The 24,617-nt window shown below is 44.7% G+C and overlaps 1 protein-coding gene across 1 annotated transcript; it reads left to right on the forward strand.

Moving 5' to 3' along the window:
• Positions 1-512: 512 nt before the first annotated feature.
• LOC132580545 (matrix metalloproteinase-17-like) lies at positions 513-21,325 on the forward strand. Its single transcript, XM_060251409.1, has 10 exons — positions 513-962; positions 3,548-3,680; positions 4,179-4,356; positions 10,340-10,623; positions 11,115-11,291; positions 13,305-13,395; positions 16,474-16,556; positions 17,275-17,427; positions 19,558-19,815; positions 20,927-21,325. Exons 1-10 carry the CDS (start codon positions 768-770, stop codon positions 21,223-21,225), a joined length of 1,851 nt encoding a protein of 616 aa, XP_060107392.1. The 5' UTR covers positions 513-767; the 3' UTR covers positions 21,226-21,325.
• The last annotated feature ends 3,292 nt before the right edge of the window (positions 21,326-24,617 follow it).

Below are 24,617 nucleotides of genomic sequence, written 5' to 3' on the forward strand. Positions count from 1 at the left end.
CTCAAAAAACAGCCCCCCCAGAGCCCCAGATACTCACAGATCAATTATCCATTAAACTCTTCGGGAATTGGTCTCTATGGGGCATAATGGAGTGCCCAGCAGACATTTTCCCCTCCCTGCTTTCTGATGACATTGAAGCTGGGGGAGGGCCTCCAAACCGGGGGGGGGGGGTCCCCTTCCCTTAGCTGGGGATTGGCAACCCTATGTAAAGTGGCAGTTGTACTTTTTTCTTGTACAGGGATGGAAGGAAAACTTTCCATGGAAGGAGAATTTATAGGCTGTTTTTGCTGCCCATCCTGTTATGATTCAAAAAGCTGCCTTTGCAGTCACTCTGAAGGGCTGTAGGCTGTGGGAGAAGAGATGAGATTGTGATGGAAATTGAGATATAATTTGCTAGCATAGAGGATGTAGATTGCTATGTTCATGAATGTCTCAATACTGAAATTGTTCCCATTCTCCTCACCAGGCTGCAAGGAGAACTCTGATCCATATCTGTGTCTGCCATTCCCTCTATTCAGATTCAGAAGTCAGAGGCAATGCTTTCAGCTGGAGAAATGTTAGTGTGTCTGTGCCCAGCTCCTGACCCAAGGAACAGAACAGTAATGTTTCAAATTTCCCATCTTGGACTCAGAGCAGACTGCAAGACTTTCCAGATGAAATCAGTGAGGTCTGCTGAATTGTGAAAGCAAGTCCAAGGAGTCTTTTTTGTAGGCTTGGAAGAACTTTGGCAGCTAGGGTGCCCAAGTGAAGTAACGTGTGCTAGCTGGATGGAGACTGGAGAAGAGTATTTGCCTAAGAAACAGCCCATGAAGCAGCAGCACCAGTTGGAACATGGGCAATGGACAGGGCTGTTAGCTGTCTCTGGGCACCTGGTTCAGATCTTGCTGCTTGTGCTGCTCCTAATCTTGCCTTCCTGTGTATTTCCTGCTCCAACTCCAGCAGATGAGAGTGGCGAGATAGTGGTAAGTTGTTCCTGGAGCATGAAAGTCAAACATTGACAACATCTTTCTCTAAAAACAGAATGCTTGTAATCTCCAGTAGCAAGTAAAAAAATCTGATAGTTGTGTATAATCCCCATTTCTTAAGTAGTCCAGAACAGGTCTTAGAAGGTAAAATTCCAGCTCTGTTAAGCTGCTTCAGTCAAAGTAAACAATTTTGTGTTACCGTAAAGACTTCTGAATGTAAGCAAGCATTGCATACATATGACCAAGTGGCCTCTGGGTCATGAAAGCTTGTGCCACAATAAATCCATCACTCTTTAAGGTGGCATATGATTCTTCTTTCATTGGAAAAGGCTGTGCTGCAGTGCTGTGGTATTTTTATATACAAATGTTTGGGTTGAACAGGAATTATGGAGGCAGGGAATAAAGCACTCAGGTAAGTTGATTCCAAAATAATATTAGCACTCTGCATATCTAAATTAACTTCCTTAATGCGTCCAAAAACTGCTTTATTTTTCAACTGCATTGGTACATGTATTGCCAAACAAAATTGATTTCAGTATTATTTCACTATGTACATGTATGAAACTCAAAGCTGCGTTCTAATATGGCTTTAGGAAAAGAGCAACATAATTACTCTTTCAGATAACATTTATTTGCTCACTATCAGTTCTCAAAACCCTAAAGAGGGGGCTGTTTCTTTACTTGGTGGTAAAGAACTAGATATCCTCTGCTTCAAGGAAATCCAAGTTCATTAAAACTACATGGCCTATACATGGTTGATTCTTTTGGCTATCTTGAACAGAGTTTAGAATTTAAAGTGGAAGAGGAAGAAAAGTCTGCAATATATGAGCCTATGAGTCTGCAAGTGTACATCACTCCACTTCCAGGCCACTTGGCAACCTATCCGTCTTCCCTTGGGTTTCTAAGGACCAAACCAGACACAGCATGGGGAGCTGACTAAATAGATATTAGTTGGGATGCCTGTCTCCAGGTGGGACTGGGGAATCTCCCAGAATTACAGCTTATCTCCAGACCACAGAGATCATTTCCCTTGGAAAAAATGGATGCTTTGGAGGGTGAACTGTATGGCACTGTATCCCAGGTTGCATCCCCATATCTCCAGGAGTTTTCAAACCTGGATCAGGGAATCCGATTACTTGATGTATACTGTTCATACAGTAAAATGCTTGGGCATTCAAATTAAATGTTCATGCATCAAAATGAGGGCCAGATACATCTGAATGGATGCCTAGGTGTGAATTTCAATCACAAAAAGCAGTTGCTGCAGAGAGGACCTATATAGATTGAGGCTGTGGTTAACCCCAGGCAAGAATGAACCCTAGAAATGCTTTCTGCATACCCCATTTGCCTGAAAGCCTTTTCTCTCACGTGCTGTCAAAAAGCGGGGGGGGGGTCCTAAATTCACATACAAGGACTGGTTATATGTGCTAATGGGAAAAAACCCTTTTGCAAATATAGCTTTTTTAAAAAGGGACCATCTTAACATTCAGAGTCATCTTCCTTTGAGATAAATAATGGTATATTTCATCAAATATAGTTTGACCCTGGATATCTGAAAGAGGAAGTTAGGATCACATGCAGGAAATTGTCGTCTCTGGCAAGTCATTTGCACAGTATCTGTGTGGGGTACTTTGTAATTCCTGTTCCAGCTAAAATTAGTATTAACCATAGCAGAAAAAGCATGTGAAATATGTAATTCAGGTGCACGAAGTGCCTATTTTTGCTTTATATATAAGATGATTCACTTGACAGCTTCTTGGCAAATGTACCAGAATTAAAGCAAGACATTTCTGTGCCCATTTGCTCATCCTGTTTCTCATGATACATACTATGCAAGTACAGGCCTTATCGCTAGACTAACAGGGCAGTCCTAAAGCAGACTTATATTCTTCTAAGTCCACTGAAGTCAATAGGAGAGCCAGTTTGGTGTAGTGGTTAAGTGTGCAGACTCTTATCTGGGAGAACCAGGTTTGATTCCCCACTTCTCCACTTGCACCTGCTGGAATGGCCTTGGGTCAGCTGTAGCTCTGGCAGAGGTTGTCCTTGAAAGGGCAGCTGCTGTGAGAGCCCTCTCAGCCCCACCCACCTCACAGGGTGTCTGTTGTGGGAGAGGAAGGTAAAGGAGATTGTGAGCCGCTCTGAGACTCTTCGGAGTGGAGGGCGGGATATAAATCCAATATCTTCTTCTTCTAGGTTGAAAGGTTTAGGATTGCACTGAAAGTCCACTGTGAGGTGGCCTGTAACATACAGTACTGGAATCGAATTCCAAATGAGAGGATTTGAAATTTCCACCAGCATAGATGGGACATCTTGACCTGGATAGCGCAGGCTAGCTTGATCTCATCAAATCTCAGAAGTTAAGCAGAGTCAGCTTTTGCAAGTATTTGGATGGGAGACCTCCAAAGAATACCAGGGTCATAATGTGGAGGCATTCAGTGGCAAAGCACCTCCCAGCATCTCTTGCCTTGAAAACCTCATGGGGTCACCATAAGTCATCTGTTACTTTATTCAATGGCACTTTCCACTACCACCATAGATGGGACAATAATGACCTGCACCCTTCCCCTGTGACCCTTATCTAGGAGTGGCTGATGCAGTATGGATACCTCCCTCCAGCTGATCCAGTAACCGGCCAGCTGCAGACCTGGGAGGCTGTGACCAGCGCCATCCGTGACATGCAGCGCTTTGCAGGCATTGCTGAGACAGGGATTCCAGGTATGGGTTAGCTATGAATTTCTGAGAGTTCCTGCTAGTTTTCCTCTGATATCCAAGCATTGACATGTATACCTTTACTGGGATGTTCCCGATAATATCGTCGGCAGGGATGACTATCCTCTGGTGGGGATTAGTTATACAGGAGTTTGTACTCTGTCGAGAAGACTGGACAATCTGTTTAATCTTTAGTTTTAATTATTGCTTAAATAGTACATTTGTGTCTGTAGGTGGGGATTGGCACAGATATGACCTTCTGTACAACAAAACTTTCCCTCCACAAGGAAGTAAGAAAAGAGAGCTCTAGGCTAGCTTTCTCCTGGGTATGCTATTTCACTATATGTGTGGCATTTTTGTTTGTTTGGAGGAGAATTCAGTAACATGAGCAGCTTGAAGCGGTATAGCCCAAATATGAATCTGCCATCTCCTGGGGAACTAGGCCTGTTGCTGCATGCCTTGTGATTTGGTTTGGCCTGTTTTTGCTTCCCTTGAATTCACCAGATGATGCCACGCTGGCTCTGATCCGAATGCCTCGCTGTTCTTTGCCTGACATTATCCCCGCCTTCCCAGAGAAGCTCCCTTTGAAGAGGAACAGGAGAAGAAAAAGGAGAAAGAGAAGAAAGAGTCGGAGCAGGCGGAATGCCGGCTCAGTTTGGACCAAGAGGAATATCTCCTGGAAGTAGGTATCCCTATGCTGATTTCGGAAACCAAATCTGACATTGTACAGTATTTGAGCACTTTCCTGCTTTCTGTCTTTATGAACAATGGGCTGGTCCAATGAAGCCCTTCCACATTAGGGTTGGCAGGTCCCTCCTGGCAATTGCAGGGGATGTGGGCACTTACCAGGAGCAGCAGGGAGGCCCAGCCAACATACAGTTGTGTGTCTACATCATTGCACATGTGACCTGGAAGTGACGCTGTCACATCCGGGCCATTGGGCAACACTCTGGTACTTGGGCAGAAGCTCTATGGTAAATTTGGCTTCTACCATAGAGTATTTGCCCAAATACTAGAACATCACCCCAATGTCCTGGATGTGATGATATCACTTCAAGGTGACATGGACAGTGATGTACACATCGGATAGTTCTCCCTCTTCTTCAGGGTAAATTCCCCCTATCAGATTGGTGTTGGGGAGGTAGGTCCTGGCTTCAGAAGACCCCCACCTTCAGCTGAGGGGTGGGGTGGGGTGGGGTCTGGCAACCGTGTTCCACATGCTGAAGGCACCTTCTGCTTATGGAAGAATGGTTTTATGCTTTGCACTGGAGTGAACTGAATGAGGAGATGCTCTTCTGTTTGCAACAGCTTGTGTAAGAGTTGTGAATACAGGACCATAGCTAGGATGACAATTACAGCAGCCATACAGGTCATATTTCTTAGGTTCTTGATTAAAAGGTAAAGCTAGTCCCCTGTGCAATGCATTTATTTAAAAAGAAAGAACAACTTTGGTATGAAGGGAGGTATACCTTGACCTGGTTGGTCCAGGTTAGCCTGATCACATCAGATCTCAAAAGCTAAGCAGGGTCAGCCCTGATTAGTATCTGAATGGGAGACCACCAAGGAAATCCAAGGTTGCTATGCAGAGGCAGTCAGTGGAAACCCACTTCTACCATTCTCTTGTCCTGAAAACCCAATGTGGTTGCCATGAACCAGCTGTCGCATGACAGCACTTTCCACTATGAAGGCATACAAAATCTGATTTGGAGGTTTGCTCAGTATTTACCTGCCGTATGTGACACAGGGAAGGAATATATCTGAGGTTAGATTATCTGAACTAGGTGTGTGTCAGAGAAATCCTGTGGGGGCTACTCAAAAGTAACTCCCATTTAAGTCAATGATGCTTATTCCCAGGTAATTGCGCACGGGATGGCAAGCTTGTCCTTTCTCTGTGTGGCCTGGCTCATTGCCTGACGAAGATCGAGCTGGTTTTGTCTTATGAACATCTTTCTGCACTGCATCTGTTCTCTTTTTGTGGCGCAATGTAATCTGGATAACTGACCTCACAGGGTTGCTGTGAGGATTAAATGGAGGAGAAGAACAATGTAAGCTGCTTTGGTTCACCACTGGGAAAAAAGATGAGGGTATAAATGAAGTAAATAAGGTAAATTGTATCAGTTGATCTGTGTCAGAAGGAGAGGGGTTGAAGGATGCATGCTCCTGTTTTCACAGCATGGGTTGAACCGAATACCCTTTTATTTTAACAAAACATAAGAATGGAATTGGTTCCATAATATAAAGTCTAGAGAAGTCCATTCAAAATTATTCTGTCATCATGCAAGGCAGTTAACAAAAAACAATGCAGCCATTAGCATAGCACATTGGGAATATTTATGGATGCATTTAACATCCCAAATCACACAAATTACTTTTATCTCTGCTGTTAATGAAAAAAACAACTTATGGACCTTGGGGTGGTCTATGTTAAATACATCCAAAAATACTCCCAGCAAAGCATGTGAATGGCAGCATCAGTGCAACAAGGAATAAAACCTCATATGAAATAAAATCCCTCAAGGGGATTTCAGGACCACTGCTGGGCTGTGTATAACAAGCATGTAAGTCCCAAATGTTGCTTGGACACATACAGAGTAGATTAACCAGGGATTGACCAAACAAACCAATCCAACCCTCCCAGCTTTAATCCAGCTCTCTTCAACCTTTTGCTCTTGCATAATAAAATTAATAAGGGCTCCAAAAGGCTGAGCTACTGTATGGCTCTAAATGTGCCATTGGGTATAGATGGAGAAACTGAGAACAAGAGAATGCAGACAACTATAAGCTTTGTGGAGTTTGTTAAATGGACTGGCGCATGTAGAAAATACTAAAAAAACCAAAAACCCCACATCTAAATGTCTGCAAGCCCCTTTTGTAAGGTTGCCAGGTCCAACTCAATAAATATTTGGGGGTGGAGCCAGAAGCAAGGGTGTGATAAGCACTACTGAACTCCAAAGGGAGTTCTGGCAATCACATTTGAAGAGACCACATACTTTTAAAATTGCCTTTCCTCCATTTGGAAATAATGAAGGATAGGGGCACCTTCTTTGGGGACTCATAGAATTGGACCCCCTGGTCCAATCTTTTTGAAACTTGGGAAGTGTTTTGAAAAGAGGCACTGGATGCTCTGCTGAAAATGTGGTGTCTCTACCTCAAAAAAACAGCCCCCCCCAGGTACCCACAGATCAATTTTTCATTATACCATATAGGAATCAGTCTCCGTAACGAATAATGGAGTGCCCAGCAGACATTTCCCTCCCTCTCCCCCTCCACCGCTTTCTGATACCCCTGAAGTGGGGGGAGGGCCTCCAAACCGGGGTATCCTCTGCCCCCAGGTGGGGATTGGCAACCCTAGCCTTTTGGGGGCAGGCAAAGTGGATACCAAGGATGGGTATAAGAACAGATTCTTGGAACCAAATGTGAAAAGGCATTTAGAACTCAGGAGCTTCTATTATTGTTGCTGACAGGGACTGGGGTAAGAAATGCAGGTCTCTTTTTTTTTTTTAAAAAAAGATAGCTGTTCATTATGAGCTAGAGTCCAAACATCTAGGCCGGAAGAGGAAAATAGCCAGTAAGTAGTCCTGTTCCACAAACACTTACACAAGAATGCAGACAATATTAGGAGTTTCTGCAACATTACTTACACATCTACATGTGCAAAACAATTGGGCAAGCTCTTGCACAAACAGAAGGATGTCTTCAGATTTGGTTTAATTCCTCTAGTATGATGTAAAAGAGCCTTGTGGAATGCAGAGAGGTACTTTTGTGCCCATTTTTATGAGGAACAAGACAGGGAGGAGGAGAAACTAGCAAAGGCTGACTGGCATTTGTGGGTTTGGATACAGACCATCTTTACAGTTAGCAAGACACTAAAAAGAGCCTGTGAACATCTGTGTCATGTATAAATGTTTGTAATACACAATAGGAGGAGTAGCCTGGGAGGTTCAAATGGCCCAGGAACAAGCCAAGCTTTGAGTGCTGCAAGCCCACACTGCAGGAGTCAGTCAACTCAGACCTAGTTAGGAGTGCTGATAATGGGTACCCTCCCAACAATCTCCAGTGCAGTTTGTTGGGGCCTCAAAGACTGGTGGGGGAGAATGGGTGGGTGCACCAGTGTTGTGCTAGCACGTGATGTCACTTCCAAAAGGCAATTGGGGGCAATGCTCTAGGACAGGGGTAGCCAACGGTAGCTCTCCAGATGTTTTTTGCCTACAACTCCCATCAGCTCCAGCCATTGGCCATGCTGGCTGGGGCTGATAGGAGTTGTAGGCAAAAAAATCTGGAGAGCTACCATTGGCCACCCCTGCTCTAGGATTTGCCAAAAACTCTATGTAACCATAGAGGAGAGCACAAAAATAGGCTTGAAACTCAACATCAAAAATAAGATCATGGCATCCAGTCCCGTCACACCTTGGCAAATAGAAGAGGAAGACATGGAAGTCATGATAGACTTCACATTTCTGGGATCCAAGATCACTGCAGATGGTGACTGTAGCCATGAAATTAAAAGACGTTTGCTCCTTGGGAGGACAGCTATGGCAAACCTAGGCAGTATAAAAAAAAGTAGAGACATCACCCTGCCAACAAAAGTCCATATATTCAGAGTTATGGTATTTCAAATAGTAATGTATGGCTGTGAGAGTTGGACCATAAGGAAGGCTGAGCGTACAAGAATAGATGCTTTTGAGCTGTGATGCTGGAGAAAAATCTTGATAGTCCCTTGGACTGCAAGAAGATCAAATCAGTCAGTCCTAAGGGAAATCAACCCAGACTGTTCCCTGGAAGGTTAGATGCTGAAACTGAAGCTGAAATACTTTGGCCACCAAATGAGAAGGGAGCACTCACTGGAGAAGATCCTGATGCTGGGAAAGACAGAAGGCAAAAGAAGAAGGGGATGGCAAAAGATGAGATGGCTGGACAGCATTACTAATGTAACAAACACAAATTTGAGTAGACTTCGGAGGATGTTGGAAGACAGGAGGGCCTGGTGTGACTTGGTCCATGAGGTCTCAAAGAGTCGGACTTGACTATGTGATTGAACAACAACAACTATGGAACCATAAGATTTTGCCAAATCCTAAAGAATTGCCTTCAGTATCATGAAATCAGTTTTGGATTTTTACCAGAAATGACATTGTGCACAGGTGTCACACTGGTGTGCCTGTCCCGCCTTCACAGATCCTCCCTGAGTGCCAAGCAATGGCCTGCCATTGCTAGCAGAATCTTACCCTTTGCCTTCAGTGGTGGTACAGGAGGAAGCATGTGAGCTGTGAGATGATACTGATCACTGTTACTGCTGCTGAAGGACTGGAGCAGAGTGACTCCTATACCGTTGCTGGAGCTACCTGGACTTGGCTCTGCTAGCTCCTGGCCACCAACAGCCTACGAGGTCAGTGGCCAGCCAGAAACTTTTAAATTAAGTTAAGCAGCTGGTCTGCCCCAATGAAAAAATGTACATGAGAAATCAAATGTCTATGCCAGCCATTATAAATTTTGTATTTGTAATACAGACCAGCGGAAATGCAAACCAGCACAACTGTTATCTACAGGAAATGCCCTTTAAACTGGGAAGCCTTAACCACATTTACCAAGTTGCAGATCAATCTGGTACCAGCAAGATTTAGGACTGTGCTGCATATTCAAAGCCCTCAGAGTAACCACTAGGGGGTGTTAACAGACCAAAAAGTACTGAGTGTGAGAGGCATACTGTGGTTTGCTGCAGCAGGAGATTCTGCGGCCAACAGCCAGCTTTGAGTTAACCACCATATTAGCCACATTAACAATGGGGAAAACTAAATATATCAGGAATGCAGAAAATATACAGCATGAACGCAAATATGGCTACATTTGCAAATATGGTGCATTTGCTAGTGCACTTAACTCGGTGCTCAGAAATCAACGGATCTGCTAGGTAGCAACAAAACACATAACTAAATGGCAGCAAGTGGCTTATATATATACACACACACACACATACAGGGCTTTTTTGAGCAGGAACACACAGGAACGCAGTTCCGGCTGGCTTGGCTAGGGTTCCGGCTGGCTTGGCCAGGGTTCAAAGAGTGTGATGTCTATCCATGCTAGTTGTCACATTTTCATTCCTGCTTGACTTGAGGGCAATAGCATGGCACAGTCATTCAGAATCCTCCCATGCTCCTTGGAGGAAGGCTGAGAACCCATAATGTTCTAACTTAAGAAATGCAGTCAGATTTATTAATGCATTTCATTTCCGAAACTTTCTGGTGTACCATGTTCTTGGAAATCAAGGGTTGTCAGCTCTGGGTTGAGAAATACCTGGAGATTTTGAGGGTGGAGCCTGGAGAGGGTGGTTTTTCAGGAGGGAACTCAGCAAGCTACAATGCCATAGACTCCACCCTCCAAATCAGCCATTTTTATATCACTTATAATTTATATACTGCCCTTCTCTGAATTTTCTCTAGGGAAGAAAATTTTCCAGAGGAGAATTTTCTTTAAGGGAATTTATCTCTGTAGTCTGGAGATCAATTGTAATAGTGGAAGGTCTCAAGACCCCACCTGGAAGTTGGCAGCCTTATTGGAATTCACATGGTGAACCTCTGAATAACTACTGTTCGGGTCTTTCTGATATGCTTCAGGCAAATCCAGACAAGGGATTTGTTGGTTCTGTCTAAGCATTGTCTTTACCACAGGGTGAAGACCTACCCACGAGTGGCCCGTCTTAGCCGAGAGACTATGCGTGTATTGATGTATTATGCCCTGAAGGTGTGGGGTGAAGCCACACCTTTGAACTTCCATGAGGTGGGCAGCCACACTGCAGACATCTCTGTGGAATTCCTCCAGCTTGACCATCACGATGGCTACCCTTTTGATGGGCCAGGTGGGATGGTGGCCCATGCTTTCTTCCCTGGAGACCCCCAAAGAGCTGGCAGTGTCCACTTTGACAGTGATGAAGATTGGACATTTCGTTCACCAGGTGAATGGATTTTTGTTGGGCAGGGGAGTTACTGTGGAGATGTGCCCTTACTGATGACAAAGAAAATATAAGCTCATAATCAACTTCCCAAGTCTTACTTGGTTGTGGCGGGGGACTCCATTTGCACGTTGGAACATCACCCAGAAGTGATGTCATTATGCAGGGCAAGTCGCGCTGGAGATGCTCTAGGATTCAGTTTAAAACGATGAGTTTCCCCAAATGCTAGGGCATGTCGCATGACAACAGAGCTGTGGATTTGATCTGGGGTTTCCCAACTCTGGGTTGGGAAATTCCTGGGGTTTTCTGGAGTGGGTGGAGTTTGGGGAGGGATGGATGGATGGATGGATGGATGGATGGATGGATGGATGGATGGATGGATAGATAGATAGATAGATATCCTTTCTGTTTCCATAATGGATGGTCTTTGCTATACCGTCTCTCATCTTCTTATATCAAGCTCTTCTTGACTACTCACTCTTATGTTTTGACAGATGACTTGGGAACTGACCTCTTTGCTGTGGCTATTCATGAGTTTGGGCACAGCCTTGGCTTAGCGCATTCATCCTCCAAGCACTCCATCATGCGCCCCTATTACCAGGGACCAGTGGGAGACCCTTTGCAGTATCAGCTGTACGCAGATGATCAGTCTGAAATTCAGAAGCTTTATGGTATGTGCAACACCAGGATATTTAACCTAATTTAATTGAAATATATATATCCCATCTTTTGCACAGTGCTCAAAGCAACTTACAAAATATAAGCATGTACAATGAGAATAGATAAAACAACATACATCAAATTAACTGCAGCTCCTGCAGTACATATTATCACCAGCTGCCAATCAGAGACATTCATTAGTTATTCCCACCATAATAGTATATAATTCTGCTTTCCACATTTTTTGGGTGAGTGTGGGAGTTTTCTGTACCATATCTGGCAGGCTGTTCCAAAGCGTGGGTGCAACTGAAGTGTGCACAGGTGCACCTCACAAATAGAAGGACTGCCAAAAGTGGGGGTCCTGATTGACCTTAGTTGGTGCATGGGGTCATATGGGAAAAGGTAGTCTTCTAAATGTGTGAGTCCCAGGCTATTCACACAACCAACACATTTGCTGTCAAGAACTTGTATTTTTTTCAGCACAAACCCCTTACCATACTGCTATGAACTAACCCTACCACTCTTAACAGCAAAACTGTTAATGATGAACAAAGTCTGAGCCCAGTGGCTCCTTTAAAGCTAACAAAGACCCAATCATATCAGATACATGCACCTGAGGAAGTGTGCTTGCACATGAAAGCTCAGACTTTGAACAAAATTTAGTGGGTCGTAAAGATGCCACCAGACTCAAACTTGGCTCTACTGTTTCAGACCAACGCGGCTGCCCACCTGGATCTCTGTTAATGATGAAATTATGTTTTCCTTTGTAATAACGACAGCTTAGGCCACATTCATTCATCCTTCCTTCCTCTCTTGTTTCCTCATTGTCTGTTTTAGATTGTAAGATCCTGTTTTAAAGGGGAGAATTCTGTGTGGGCTGCTGCCCTGAGTTCATTCCCCCCCCCCCCCAGATCTGAAGAAGAGTAGAAGGGATGCACAGGCACCCAACTCTGCCCTAAGCCCAATGGGGATGGGGAGGAGAAACACAGGCACAGCAGCCCCTGGGTTCACTTTGCTGACCTGCACTCAGTGCTACAGGCAAGAATGAGCTTTGCATTGCCTTGGCCCGCCCCTGAAAGGAAGAACTCAGAGGCACCTGCTTTCTCTTCAGCTCTCCATCAGGGAGAGGGACTAAGGAGCAGGAGCCATTTTGGCCTTCCAGTCACCCTGAGGCACAGACACAGTTCTCCTCCCACAATCCTTCTTCACTCACTCCAGCAAAGGATCTGTTTAGTAGCTACATTTTGAAGACTTCACAGTTTCTCTTTCTGTACTGCGTGTAGGTTAGGCAACACCACCCGGAGGCAAAGCCCAAGAGGTCATGCATGCTGAAAAATTTTCAACCAACTCACAACTGTTATGAAAATCTAACAATCAGTTCTTCCGAGCCAGAAAGAGCCGGCTCCAGCACAGCACTGGTTATATTGTGTATTATTGCTTGTGCATGTTTGAGGTGGTACAAAGTGCATACTGTAATTACATGGCTCTTTGGGTTGTATATCACAGGAATGAAAACGGGTTTCAGATCTGGATGAATGAGAAACATTTTGTAACGTAGATTCTTGGGCTTTGGCAAGGATATCTTGGGGAAAGTCTTAATGGCAAAGGGACACCATGCTTATGTCTCAGAGTGCACTGAAGCTAAACCTACAGTGGCAACAAAATCATTAATATCTACACTTCATGCAACTAGCACAATTTTGTAATGGTTGTTAAGTCTGCTCCAGTCTGACTTTTGGTAATTGTAATATGTCACAATCTGGAGTAGGTCAGATCCAGATTTTAGTAATTGCTTAGTTTATCTCCACAGGATGGATCCAGCCAAGCAACAGATTGTGGTTTGTGTCACTTTATGTTTCCATTTTACATCAATTCTGTTTGATAAAGCCTCTCTGTTCACACTGATTAGCTCTCTGCATCTTCCCAACTTATGCTTTTTAAAGATGTTGACTCACTGAGTCTCTCTCTCTCTCTCTCTCTCTCTCTCTCTCTCTCTCTCTCTCTCTCTCATATTTTTAATTCAGGAAGCAGAGTTCTTCATTCCACAGAGAAGCCTGAGGTAACCTCACTGCTCCCAGATCTGCTGTCCATGCCACATGATTTCCCTGCTCTAAGGTTAGCACGTGTCCTTTATTTACACCTCCTGTATTAAGTGCCCTTTATGGTTTATGCATAACATTATTCTACTGATTCCAGAGGGCTTTGGCTCATATGAGTACATAAAGCTGTCCTAAAGTTGGTATTGTCTATCTTGACTGGCAACAGCTGTCCAGGATCTGAAGAAGAGGTCTTTCACATCATTGGCTACCTGATCCTTTTAACTGGAAGAGCCAGGAATTGAACATGAGACCTTCTGCAAGTTGAGCAGATGTTCTGTCACTCAGCCATGGCCCCTCCCAGCTACGTTGCAAATTACTTCAAAGATACAATATTTGGTTGTTTATAACCTCTGATTGCACACAGTTGTGACACTTGGCATTTACTATTGTGGCAGACCCTTCTCCAGAAGCACTCTGGGAACACCTAAAAACTACCGTCCTGCAGATCTCTGAAGAAGTCCTCGGGTTCTCCACAAGGAAGAACAAGGACTGGTTTGATGAGAACAATCAAGAGATCCAAGAATTACTGGCAAAAAAGAGATCTGCCTACCAAGCACATCTTGCTCAGCCCTCCTGTCCTGGGAAAAAAGCAACCTTTCGCGCTGCATGTAGCAACCTCCAGCGCAAGCTTCGAGACATTCAGAACGAGTGGTGGACCAAGCTTGCAGAGAGAACCCAGCTGTGTGCAGACACTGGTGATTTAAGAGGGTTCTACGAAGCCCTGAAGGCAGTATATGGTCCATCATATCAGGCTCAGAGTCCCTTGCATAGTGCAGACGGCCAAGTGCTCCTCACAGACAAGGCATCCATATTGAACCGGTGGTCGGAGTATTTTCAGGTTCTCTTCAGTGCCAACCGCGTAGTTCAAGATTCAGCAATCCACCTCACCCCACTTCAACCGGTGAAAACAGAGTTGGATGAGATCCCCACCCTAGAAGAGACTGTTAAAGCCATCAAGCAACTGAAAAGTGGCAAGGCAGCAGGAGTTGATGGAATTCCACCAGAGATCTGGAAGCATGGGGGCACAGTACTACATAGCTCACTTCACAAAGTACTTGTCACCTGCTGGGAACAAGGCAAATTACCACAGGACTTTCACGATGCAATCATCATCACCCTATACAAGAACAAAGGGGAAAAGTCAGACTGCTCCAACTACTGGGGGATAACCCTGCTCTCCATCGCAGGCAAAATCCTTGCCAGAATACTCCTGAACAGACTGGTGCCCACCATTGCAGAAGAACTCCTCCCAGAGAGCCAGTGCGGCTTCAGAGCTAACAGGAGCACCACCGACATGGTATTTGTTCTCAGGCAGCTCCAAGAGAAATGCAGGGAACAGAACAAGGCTCTGTATGGAGGCACACCATCCACCAGGCTGTCTCTTCCTTTGAGAACGCACGCATAGCTGGTCTTGAGGACAAAAGGAGATTGAGGAAGAATCGCACTGCTACAGGACCAACCCTAAATCAGACTTTTCCCTGCAGCCGCTGTGGCCGGACCTGCCTGTCCCACATTGGTCTTGTCAGCCACCAGTGAGCCTGCAGCAAACGTGGACTATTGCACCCTTCTTAAATCTTCGTTCGCGAAGCCAAGCCGAGAGATGCCATGCCATATTCAGATTCTCTTCTTAATTTATTTCTTGGGCACTAAACTAAACCTCAAATGAGAGAAGCTTGTAAAAAGGTAATTTTACAATGCTGAAGATTTGAGGTATGTCAGTATCATATCCTCTGCTAAGATTGCATGGCCTATGTTGGTCCTTTGTTGTTGTTGTTCAGTCCTACTTGGGTTATAAACAGGCAAGGAGGTGGTGCATAATCGCCAGTTCTTGGAGACTGTGGGGACAAAAGATGAGTATGCAGAGGGTATGAGTTTTTGCTCAAAACTGCCTTATGGCTAGAGAGGTAGAATTATGCAATGCAGAAGAAACAGAAGAGACTGGTTACCAACCTCCAGGTGGTGGCTGAATCTCCTAAGATTGCAACTGATTTCCAGGCAACAGATATCAGTTCGCCTGCAGAAAATGGCTACTTTGGAAATTGGACTCTTTGGCATTATACCCCATTGAAGACTCTCCTCTCCCCAAACCCTGCCTTCATCAGGCTTCACCCCTAAAATCTCCAGGTATTTCCCAAGCCAGAGCTGGTAACCCTATTTAGGGGTGCACCCTCCAGACCTGTTTTGTCCCCCTTCAATGTTCAGCTAAGCTGACGGTAGTACAGTTGAAGCTGAACAGGACAGTTAATGTTGTATAGCAATGCCAAATACTGTACTGGATTAAAAGTGTTTAGCTGGCTTCCTGAAAGTGGCTGCTGCTTCTGGAGGTTCTTGGTGCCCATAGGAGTGAAGGAAGGGCTACTGGGGAACAGGGGGCCAGTATTTCCTCCCTATTGAGTTAATGCAGGGGTGTTGAACTCATTTGTTATGAGGGCCGGATCTGACATAAATGAGACCTCATTGGGCCGAGTCATGTTAGGTTGGGCTGGGCCATGTGTGCACCTATTTAAGATTAGGTAGCAGAGATATAAATTTTATAAAGAACACAGACATACACAATTTTTTTTAAAAAAAAACTTAAAACATGCTTAAAATGTTAGCACCCATTGGCCTTAAAGATGCTTTCTTTGTATTCCTCCCACGGGATCCAGGGAATTGGGCAAAGGAAGCTCTGACTCTTTCCTTCCTTCCCCAGGGGACTGGAGGGGGGAGCAGCCTCAGCCAATATAAGGAAGAGAGACTTGGCTCAGTAGCTCTGCTGTACAATTGAGACAGCCTGGAAAGCAAACTGTTCTTCCCACCTTCCTCCCCAAGGGAGGAGCCTCAGCCAACGGAGAAAATAGAGGTTTTGCTGTGTAGCTCCTGTGCGGTTGAGCAAGCCTTGCAAAGCAAGCTGTTATGCAGAAGGAAGCAAGACAGAGGGAGAAGGAAGCAGATGACAGCCAGTTGCTCAGAGGCCTGAAAGGAGTCCTCTGGGGGCCTGATTTGGCCCCTGAACTGCATGTCTGACACCCCTGAGTTAATGTTTTGTTTTTTTTAAAAAAAAATACATGTTGTATAGACTGATTTCATTTTCATTTCCATTTCTTTGTTTCAGGTCAGGGAAGGACTTCCCCGATCGCTGTGCCTCCAATGTTGACGCTGTTGCTCAGATTAGAGGAGAAACTTTCTTTTTCAAAGGTCTGCAGCCTCATATGCAGCAGTCTCTAGATGCTCATTTCAAAGTATCATTTACTGATTAAAATAATTCTGCCAGCCTTTCGGCATGCAGAGTGTAATTTCTCTCAAGGCAGCTTACAAAAATATATGTCCTCATTCATCTTCTCCAAACCTGAATATATATTATAAAAACATGGAATTAAAATCCAAACAAGATGCTTTGTATCAGTCATGGCTTAAATTATCAACACCAAAAATCAATAAATGATTTAAATCAAATATTTACATTTTTTTTTAATGATGCATGTCATTGATGCATGTCATTCAGTTGATTTATCCAATGAAACATTTAAACTGACAGCTAAATAAAAGGGTTTCACTTCTGTTTCTTCTACATTGCATAATTCTACCTATCTAACCTCACATATTTTTATTGTCCCCTTCTCCATGCCCCTACCAATGCAGCAAGTAAATAAGAAAATGCATTTTAGCTCCCTCTTTTAAAAACGCTCAGGGCTTAATCCAAGCTTGCTCGCTCAATGTATGATATTCTGAAATGGAAGGTGCTGAGAAATACAGAGATAAAAACTATACCAGATGGATTATAAGTATATTTTGTACTCTGGTATACAGATGCAGGAAGAATTAAACAATCCTATGAGCCTCCTGTTGTCATAGTAATTTGGCAACTTGGCAGGTGAGATTTCATGTTTCTCCCTTTCTCTCCCAACTGTGGCAGGTCAATATTTCTGGCGTCTGACCCAAGGACGTCATCTCACCTCTTTGCGCCCTGCCTTGATCACGGGCTTCTGGCGAGGCCTCCCTTCCAGTCTCCACAAGGTAGATGCTGTGTACGAGAGACACACAGATCATCGCATCCTCTTCTTCAGTGGTAAGGGGTTCATGTGTGAGGTGATGCCATGATCTACTCAGATGGTGAATCAGAGCAATGCAAGTGGAAATGGTGTCTGTTTAAAGCATTTGTGTCACAACTTACCACTACCCGTGTTCTCTTTTTGGAACTCCCTCTCCTGTTCTACTTAAGCTGTCACCCCCCACAGATGCCCTGTGAATTCTCACTCCTTCCCAGAGTTGAGGAAGGAAGGAGGCAAGGAAGCAAACTGCCCTGGGGCCCGACAGGTGTCAGGGTAGGGTTGCCAGGTCCAATTCAGGAAATATCTGGGGGCACTGCTGGGGGTGGAGCCATGAGACTTCAGGGGCGGAGCCATGAGCAAGGTTGTGACAAGCACGATTGAACTCCAAAGGGAGTGCTGGCTATCACATTTAAAGGGTCTGCACTGGAAATAACGGAGGATGGGGGCACCTTCTTTTGGATATAATGAAAGATGGGGACACCCTGGTCCAGTCTTTTTGAAACTTGGGAGAGGAGGTTGAGGTGAGACACTAGATGCTGTACTGAAAATTTGGTGCCTTTCCCTCAAAAAATAGCCTCCAGAGCCCCAGATACCCACACATCAATTCTCTATTATATTCTATGGGGACAGGTCTCCATAGTGTATAATGGAATGCCCAGCAGACATTCAACCTCCACCCTCCAGCTTTCTGATAACTCTGAAGCAGGGAGAGGGTCTCCAAACTGGGGGATCCCCTGCCCCCAACTGGGGATTGGCAACCCTATGTCAAGGCCTAACATATTGGTTCATATTGCCAGTAGTGGACAAAGGTGCTCATACATGACCCTTTGACCTTCAGGGCAGTGGCTTACAGAGTGAAACAGGAAGTCTATTGCCTATAGAAGGAATCAGCATTTATGGTTATTAATGAATTGTCATTAAATACTGTACACTAAACTATACAATGCATTTGGTCTGTTGATATTTCATGTGATTAAATATCTGCTGGCAGAATTTAGAGGGGGGCATGGGAGAAGAGCCCCCAGTTACCACTCTGTGGCTTTGCCCCATCCATTCTTCTCAGCTGCTGGAAATTGTGATTGCTTGTGAGTTCCCATCATACCAGCAAGGCAGCATTATGGTCTCTATATTCTTCGAGGAGCTTGCACCTGTCTCTTTCCTGTCCCAGTTTCACTGACTCACGTTAATGTTGTTGTAAGAAGGCAATGGTAGGAAGATAGTGGTATTCTAGGGTTGTCAGCCTCCAAGTGAGATTGGGAGATCTCCTCGAACCACAACTGATTTCCAGACTATAGTGATCAGTACCCCTGTAGAAAAATGGCTGCTTTGAAGGGTAGATTCTCCAGGTCCAAGCTGAAGGTTGGCAACCTGACCTGTATGGGTTCGGCCCACCCTTTGCTTGGCAGCAGGAGAGGGGCCTGGGGAGCAGTAGTGGCAGTGACTCTGGAGCCCGAGACATTAAGACTGATCCTGCATGGTTGATTGTATCCTACATCCTGTGTGAACCCCAAAGCATATTTAATTTAAAAGTTGAGAAACATCTTCGCTAACAGTCCTAATTAAGATAGAATAGAGGATCTGTTCTCAGTTACAGCCGTAATCTCTGAGTTGGGTGACCTTGTTCTTTTTTCAGGAAATGTTTTAGTTTCTCCACCAATCATTACATCATCTTCAAAGAGGACAGTAGCTTTTGCAAGGATAGCTGGAGACATCACTGTAGAACCTTGTTGACTTGATACAGTCTTTATCATCTTAGTACACTTTTATCACACCCTCCCTTCAAGGAGCTCAGTGCATGGGGTTCTCCTTTCCCTATTTTTCCCCTCACAACAGTCCTGTAGAGTAGGTGATGCTGACAGAGAGCAAGGTTGCCCAGTGAGCTTTATGGCACAGCTGGGACTTGAATCCAGACTTCCAGATGTGTATGAAGCCTTTCAGCAAGCTAAGACTGGAAAGTTCTGCCTCTAGGCCAGGCTAGTGAGAAGGTCCCAGGCCGTTTAAAATCTAATATAATATGACTACCTGGAAAAGAGGTATAAATTCATACTGCACATGATGTATTCTGCTAAGATACCATCCCCCCACTCCCCAGTTTCTTTAGGCAATATTGTTCTCTGTAGTGATCATCATTTTTCTCCCTGTTCAAGGACCTCTCTACTGGGTATTTAAAGACAATGGTGTGGAAGAGGGCTACCCCCGCCTCATCACAGACTTTGGGCTCCCACAGGGGGGTATCGATGGTGCCTTCTTCTGGCCGCTAGACAGGAAGACCTATTTTTTCAAGGGAGAACTCCGCTGGTGCTATGATGAAGCCACAGGTCACATGGAAGAGGGCCTCCCAGCTAACCAAACACCGTGGGGACAATTCCCCACTTCGGTAGATGCTGTGTTGAGTGAGAACGATGGTAAGTTTGTATTTGTCAGTTTGTTCCTTATTTCTTTGTCTGTTTGTTTGACAGTTAGTTCCTTACAGTGCCTCTTGCTTTTCACCATGTTTGTATCTGTCTGGATTTCCCTGAAAACCTGCCCAGCTGCCTTGAAATACTTTTCTTGAACCCTCAGACTATCCAGATAGCTTCCAGGGAGTTCCTGATACTTATTGGGGGGTGGGGACTTGGGGGGACCTGTGTTGCATGCATCATGATGATGTCCCTTCATGGGAAAACTAGAAATGTTGTAATGTCACTCTAGAAATTAAGGTAAAACCAGAGTTTCAAGAAATTTTTTAAGCTACATGATATTGCACACAGAAAAAAAAATCTCCTTTGGAGTTGTGGTGGGCAAGAAGCTGTTCCAGTGGGAGGACAGGAGGCCTGGCCCAGGGCTTTTTTTGAGCAGGAACATACAGGAACACAATTCCAGCTGCCTTGGTGTCAGGGTGTGTAGCCTAATATGCAAATGAGTTCCTGCTGGCCTTTTTCTACAAAAAAAGCCCTGGGCAACCCTACTGAACACCTTCTCCCTTCCATGCATGCAGTGGAGGCAACTGATACTGCACAAAGCTTGTAATTTGTATTTTATGGACAAAACCAATGGAGGTGATCTTCCTCTTCTCTATGCACTGAGACTAGGTGCTTTGTCCAATGAGAAGCCTTATGGATGCTGCTGCCATGTGCACACAGTCTATCTGCTGGAGAAGAAGGGGAGCCAGAACGGAGGACAGTCAGCTATCATATCAATATAATTATAGCCAAGCTTGATTTGAGCTGTCTTTCCATCTTCATCTTTCTGTGTAGCAAAGTTCCCTGCTGCATCAAAGCCATCCCAAGACTGGCCCTAGACTATCTGGCCCCCTAGGCAAGACTAACTTCTGACGCCTCCCCCACCCCCTGAAAGGATAACCAGTTTTCAAAAACAGATGAATTGTAGCACTCAGTTTGGTACCTCAGAGGGCAGGTGCCCTAGGCAATCACTTAGTTTGCCTAGTCCTACCTGCTGTTTCATTAAAGTGGACATTTCCCTTCTCCTAGACTGCACATTCTTTTAATGTTGATGTCCTCTTTTGTCTTGCTGCAGGAATGGTGTTTGTCTTTAAGGGTAGGGAGTACTGGAAGTATGACCAGCACAGTCTCAAGCTGCAGACAGGCTACCCTCGTTCTATAGCCGAGGACTGGCTGGATTGCACAGGGGAACTGTACCCTCCCAGGAGCGTGCCCACCAGCCCCGCATCTGGAGCTGAACTCCGACCAGACTTGAGGGGTCCACAGCTGGAGGTTGAGCACTGTGTGTGCTTTTGTTCTGCCTTTCAGGCACTCTATTCTGCTAGGCTCAATTATCTGCTAGTAGCTCTCCTGACGTTACAAGGTTTTACCTAGGAAAGTCAAGCATTTCCTGAGCCCTGCTCAACAAAGCAGCATTTGTGCCACCTGCCAAAAAGGTCGCACTGCACAGACGGGGAAGGAAAAAGAAAACAGCCCAAGGAAAATGGAAAGTGGTGCACAGCTGTGATGGAAACAGAGGGTGCAGACTTTGGAATGTGGGCTCCAAGTATAGTGGGAGAGCTACCGGTCTTTTGCTACAAATGAAATCCAGAGGGAAGGAGGACCTTAAAATAACTCTATAGAACTCCCACAAGAGCTGAAGAGATGTCTTCCATTTTGACAGCTGGGCTACTGGAGGTTTCTTTTGGAGTGTGAGCAGTGGGAGTCCTCCTCTGGCAAGGCCCAAGGGTGACCTTACACACTCATAGACCCTTCCTTTCAAAGAGCTAATGCATAGAGCCCAGCAGCAATGTGTAAGGGACTGGAAACAGGAACAGACTCCCCCCCCCCCTTTCTTCTTTTAAAGGAAACCATGAGTCACTTTTGCTTGGAGGCGCAATGCAACAGCAGCCTTATTCTGTGGTTACTCCATAAGCACAGCTGTGGAATGATTCAGAGTTGCCTGCCAAGGCCTGTCCAGCTTACTGACAAAGCCCCATTGTAGCTTTAAAAACGATAGAGGCTCTATTGAAAGAAAAGGAGAGCCTAAGGGGTGGGGGTGGCACTTTCTAAAGCCAGATTCAGAAAGGGAGGCGAAATGTGTCAATCAGCTCCTGGTCCTCAGGCATTCCAGGCTTCCTGTTATTAGCAGGGACTCTCATGGCAGCTTGAGATGTCTGTAAAATGCAGGTGGGGCTCGCATTCTTATATTAGAAGGGCAATTTGGACAGAGGTGCAAAAAGGGCCTCAAAGGTCACAGAATATATAGACAGATTACAATAACATTAAATTATGTACTTTTTCTTTCCTTTCCAGTTTGGAATTGTTTTCTTTCAAAATGGTAGTTGAAAGTCATGTATTGGCTTGCTCAGAGGCTTAGCAAGAGCAGCAGGTTAGACAATAGCATCAGCGCAGTTTTTCATAGGTTTCAGGCAGAGGCAAATGCATTCAGACACTGAATATTGTTGGCAAGGGATGGGGAAACAGAGGAGGTGCAGTAGCCAGCATGTATTTTTTTTTAATATATACATTCTTTATGAGCTGTGAAAACTTGAAATTTCAGCAGCAATATCCTTATAGACCTCCAGCCATTCTTCACTCACCTCAGAATTCACAACTGCTCACAGATCACATTCCAAAGGTAATTCTATGTTTTCTAGTTTTAACTTCCTCACCTAATACATATACTCATCAAATTATTTTTCTTTAATGGGGAGCAGGAGAAGCAGCATATCATTGGGAATGTGTCCAGTGTGTAGAAAAACTCATTACTGTAATGTAGGTACAATTCCCAACACTCTTAAACTGCCAGAGGTAGTAAAGGCTGAAAACAGAAAATACTGGTCATAATTGGCAGAGAGATCTATTGCATAAACCCCCTTAAAAAGAGGGATTATTGCACATGGGTATGACTGTGCAAGGGCCTTTATACCACTCTGTGTGCAGAGCAGATGAACATCAGCAGAGTGGCATGCGGGAGGTACCCAGTGTGCAAAGGGCCCTCTGTTTCCGTGAGCAAATGGAACAACAGCCTTATTTTTGGTCTTTGAACCCTTTGCCTCTCTACTTCTCTTGCATCCTCCCCCCCACCCCTGCTGTCCAGTTTAAGATCTTGATGTGGTATCTATTTCTTGCCATTCCAGCCTGCCACATAAGAGGTTTAAAGTGGTAGTTGGGGGCAATTTTCTTTGAACAGTATCCAAAACATCCATTTGTTGCCAACTGCTTTTGATGCTCCTTTTGAGTTTGAGAATTGTTTTCATGTGTGGGGATGGAGAGGGGGTGGGAAAGGCTGATCTGTATCCCACCAAGAAACAGGCTAATTCCACACTCTTTCCCCCCGCCCCCGCTGCCATTTCAGCAACTTTAGTCATGCTTGTGTTCAAATTGTGAAGTGCCCATTTTTTTTCTGCTAAAAACTCCACTTAAAAAACAAAACAAAATTTGTTGGGATGTTCTTTTTCACACATCCACAAAGGAAGCTACACCATCTCTTTAAATGAAAGAAATGTTCCTTCCTCTGTGTTTACACACTGAACTTGACTTTGTGTTCTTGCTGACACCAGCAAAACTGAGATTTATTTTTTTTTCTCACAAGGGTGTGTGTTGTAGTCAGGGCAAGGATGTATGGTAGAAACTGCCATCAAATCACCATAGGGTTTTCAAGGCAACAGACATTCATAGGTGGTTTGCCATTGTCTTTCTGGATTTCCTTGGTGGTCTTCCATCTAAGTACTAACCAGGGCTGACCCTATTTAGCTTCTAAGATCTGAAGAGATCAGACCAGTGGCTGAGCATCTAAACTAAGGCAAAGTTGTATGCTGTTACTATATTAGTACAATACATGTGACCAGTGGTTTTCTCTTAATTTGCATTTGAAAAGTTCCTGAACTGTTCTGTTCCTGCCACCAAAGTATTGGGGAGTCAATTAGTCTTTTCAGTGCAAATGAATGCAATGAAACACCCAATACCTTCCAGGAATTAGCATTTTCAAGGATTCAAGAAGTATAGCATTATTCCAGAGTAGCACTTTGTGTGCACCAACAAACAGAAAAGGTGGTCAGAGAATCACAATGACAATAGTATGAGTGGTGAGGAGTATGATCTGAGTGTGGTGTGAAAGGGAAACCCACTATTAACAAGGGTGAAAAACTGGATTACTCTGTGCCATGTGGAATCTCTTTTGCAAGTGCAAATTGCCAACGAATGATTAAAAAGAATCCTTGTGCAGAATCAGCCAGGGAGATAAATATGATTCTCCCCTCATTTTGTCCTCATAACAGCCCTGTGAGGTAAGTTAGGCTGGGAGGAATTGGACTTGGGTAACACAATGAACTTAATGGCTGAAAGTGGATTTCAACTCAGTTCTGCCACTCATAGAATCACAGAGTTGGAAGGGACATCCAGGGTCATCAACCTCCTGCTCAATGCAGGAAACTCACAAATGCCTCCTTACCACACTGACTGTTTGCATGGTTCCTTGGGTACGCAGATTTAGTTAAGTTCTCTGGACTGTGTCTTCATGTTTCACTTCCATGGTACAGCCTCTTCCCAACCTTCTCCTACAATGCCAATCTTTACTTAGCACACTATGGCCAGGGCCCCATACTACAGAATGGAGATGTAGGATCAGCTTCCAGGAACTGTTTGGCTGCAGGGAAGAAGCTAAGATCTCGCCAAGCTTGTCCAACTGCCTCCCTTTACAGCACCCCACACTTGGAGGAGGCAGGGCTTGTGTTTTTCTCTGTCTGTAATGCAAAAAAGCTGAACAAGTCTGGAGAAATCTA

This window comes from Heteronotia binoei, chromosome 12, assembly GCF_032191835.1.
Source record: "Heteronotia binoei isolate CCM8104 ecotype False Entrance Well chromosome 12, APGP_CSIRO_Hbin_v1, whole genome shotgun sequence".
Lineage (NCBI taxonomy): Eukaryota > Metazoa > Chordata > Lepidosauria > Squamata > Gekkonidae > Heteronotia > Heteronotia binoei.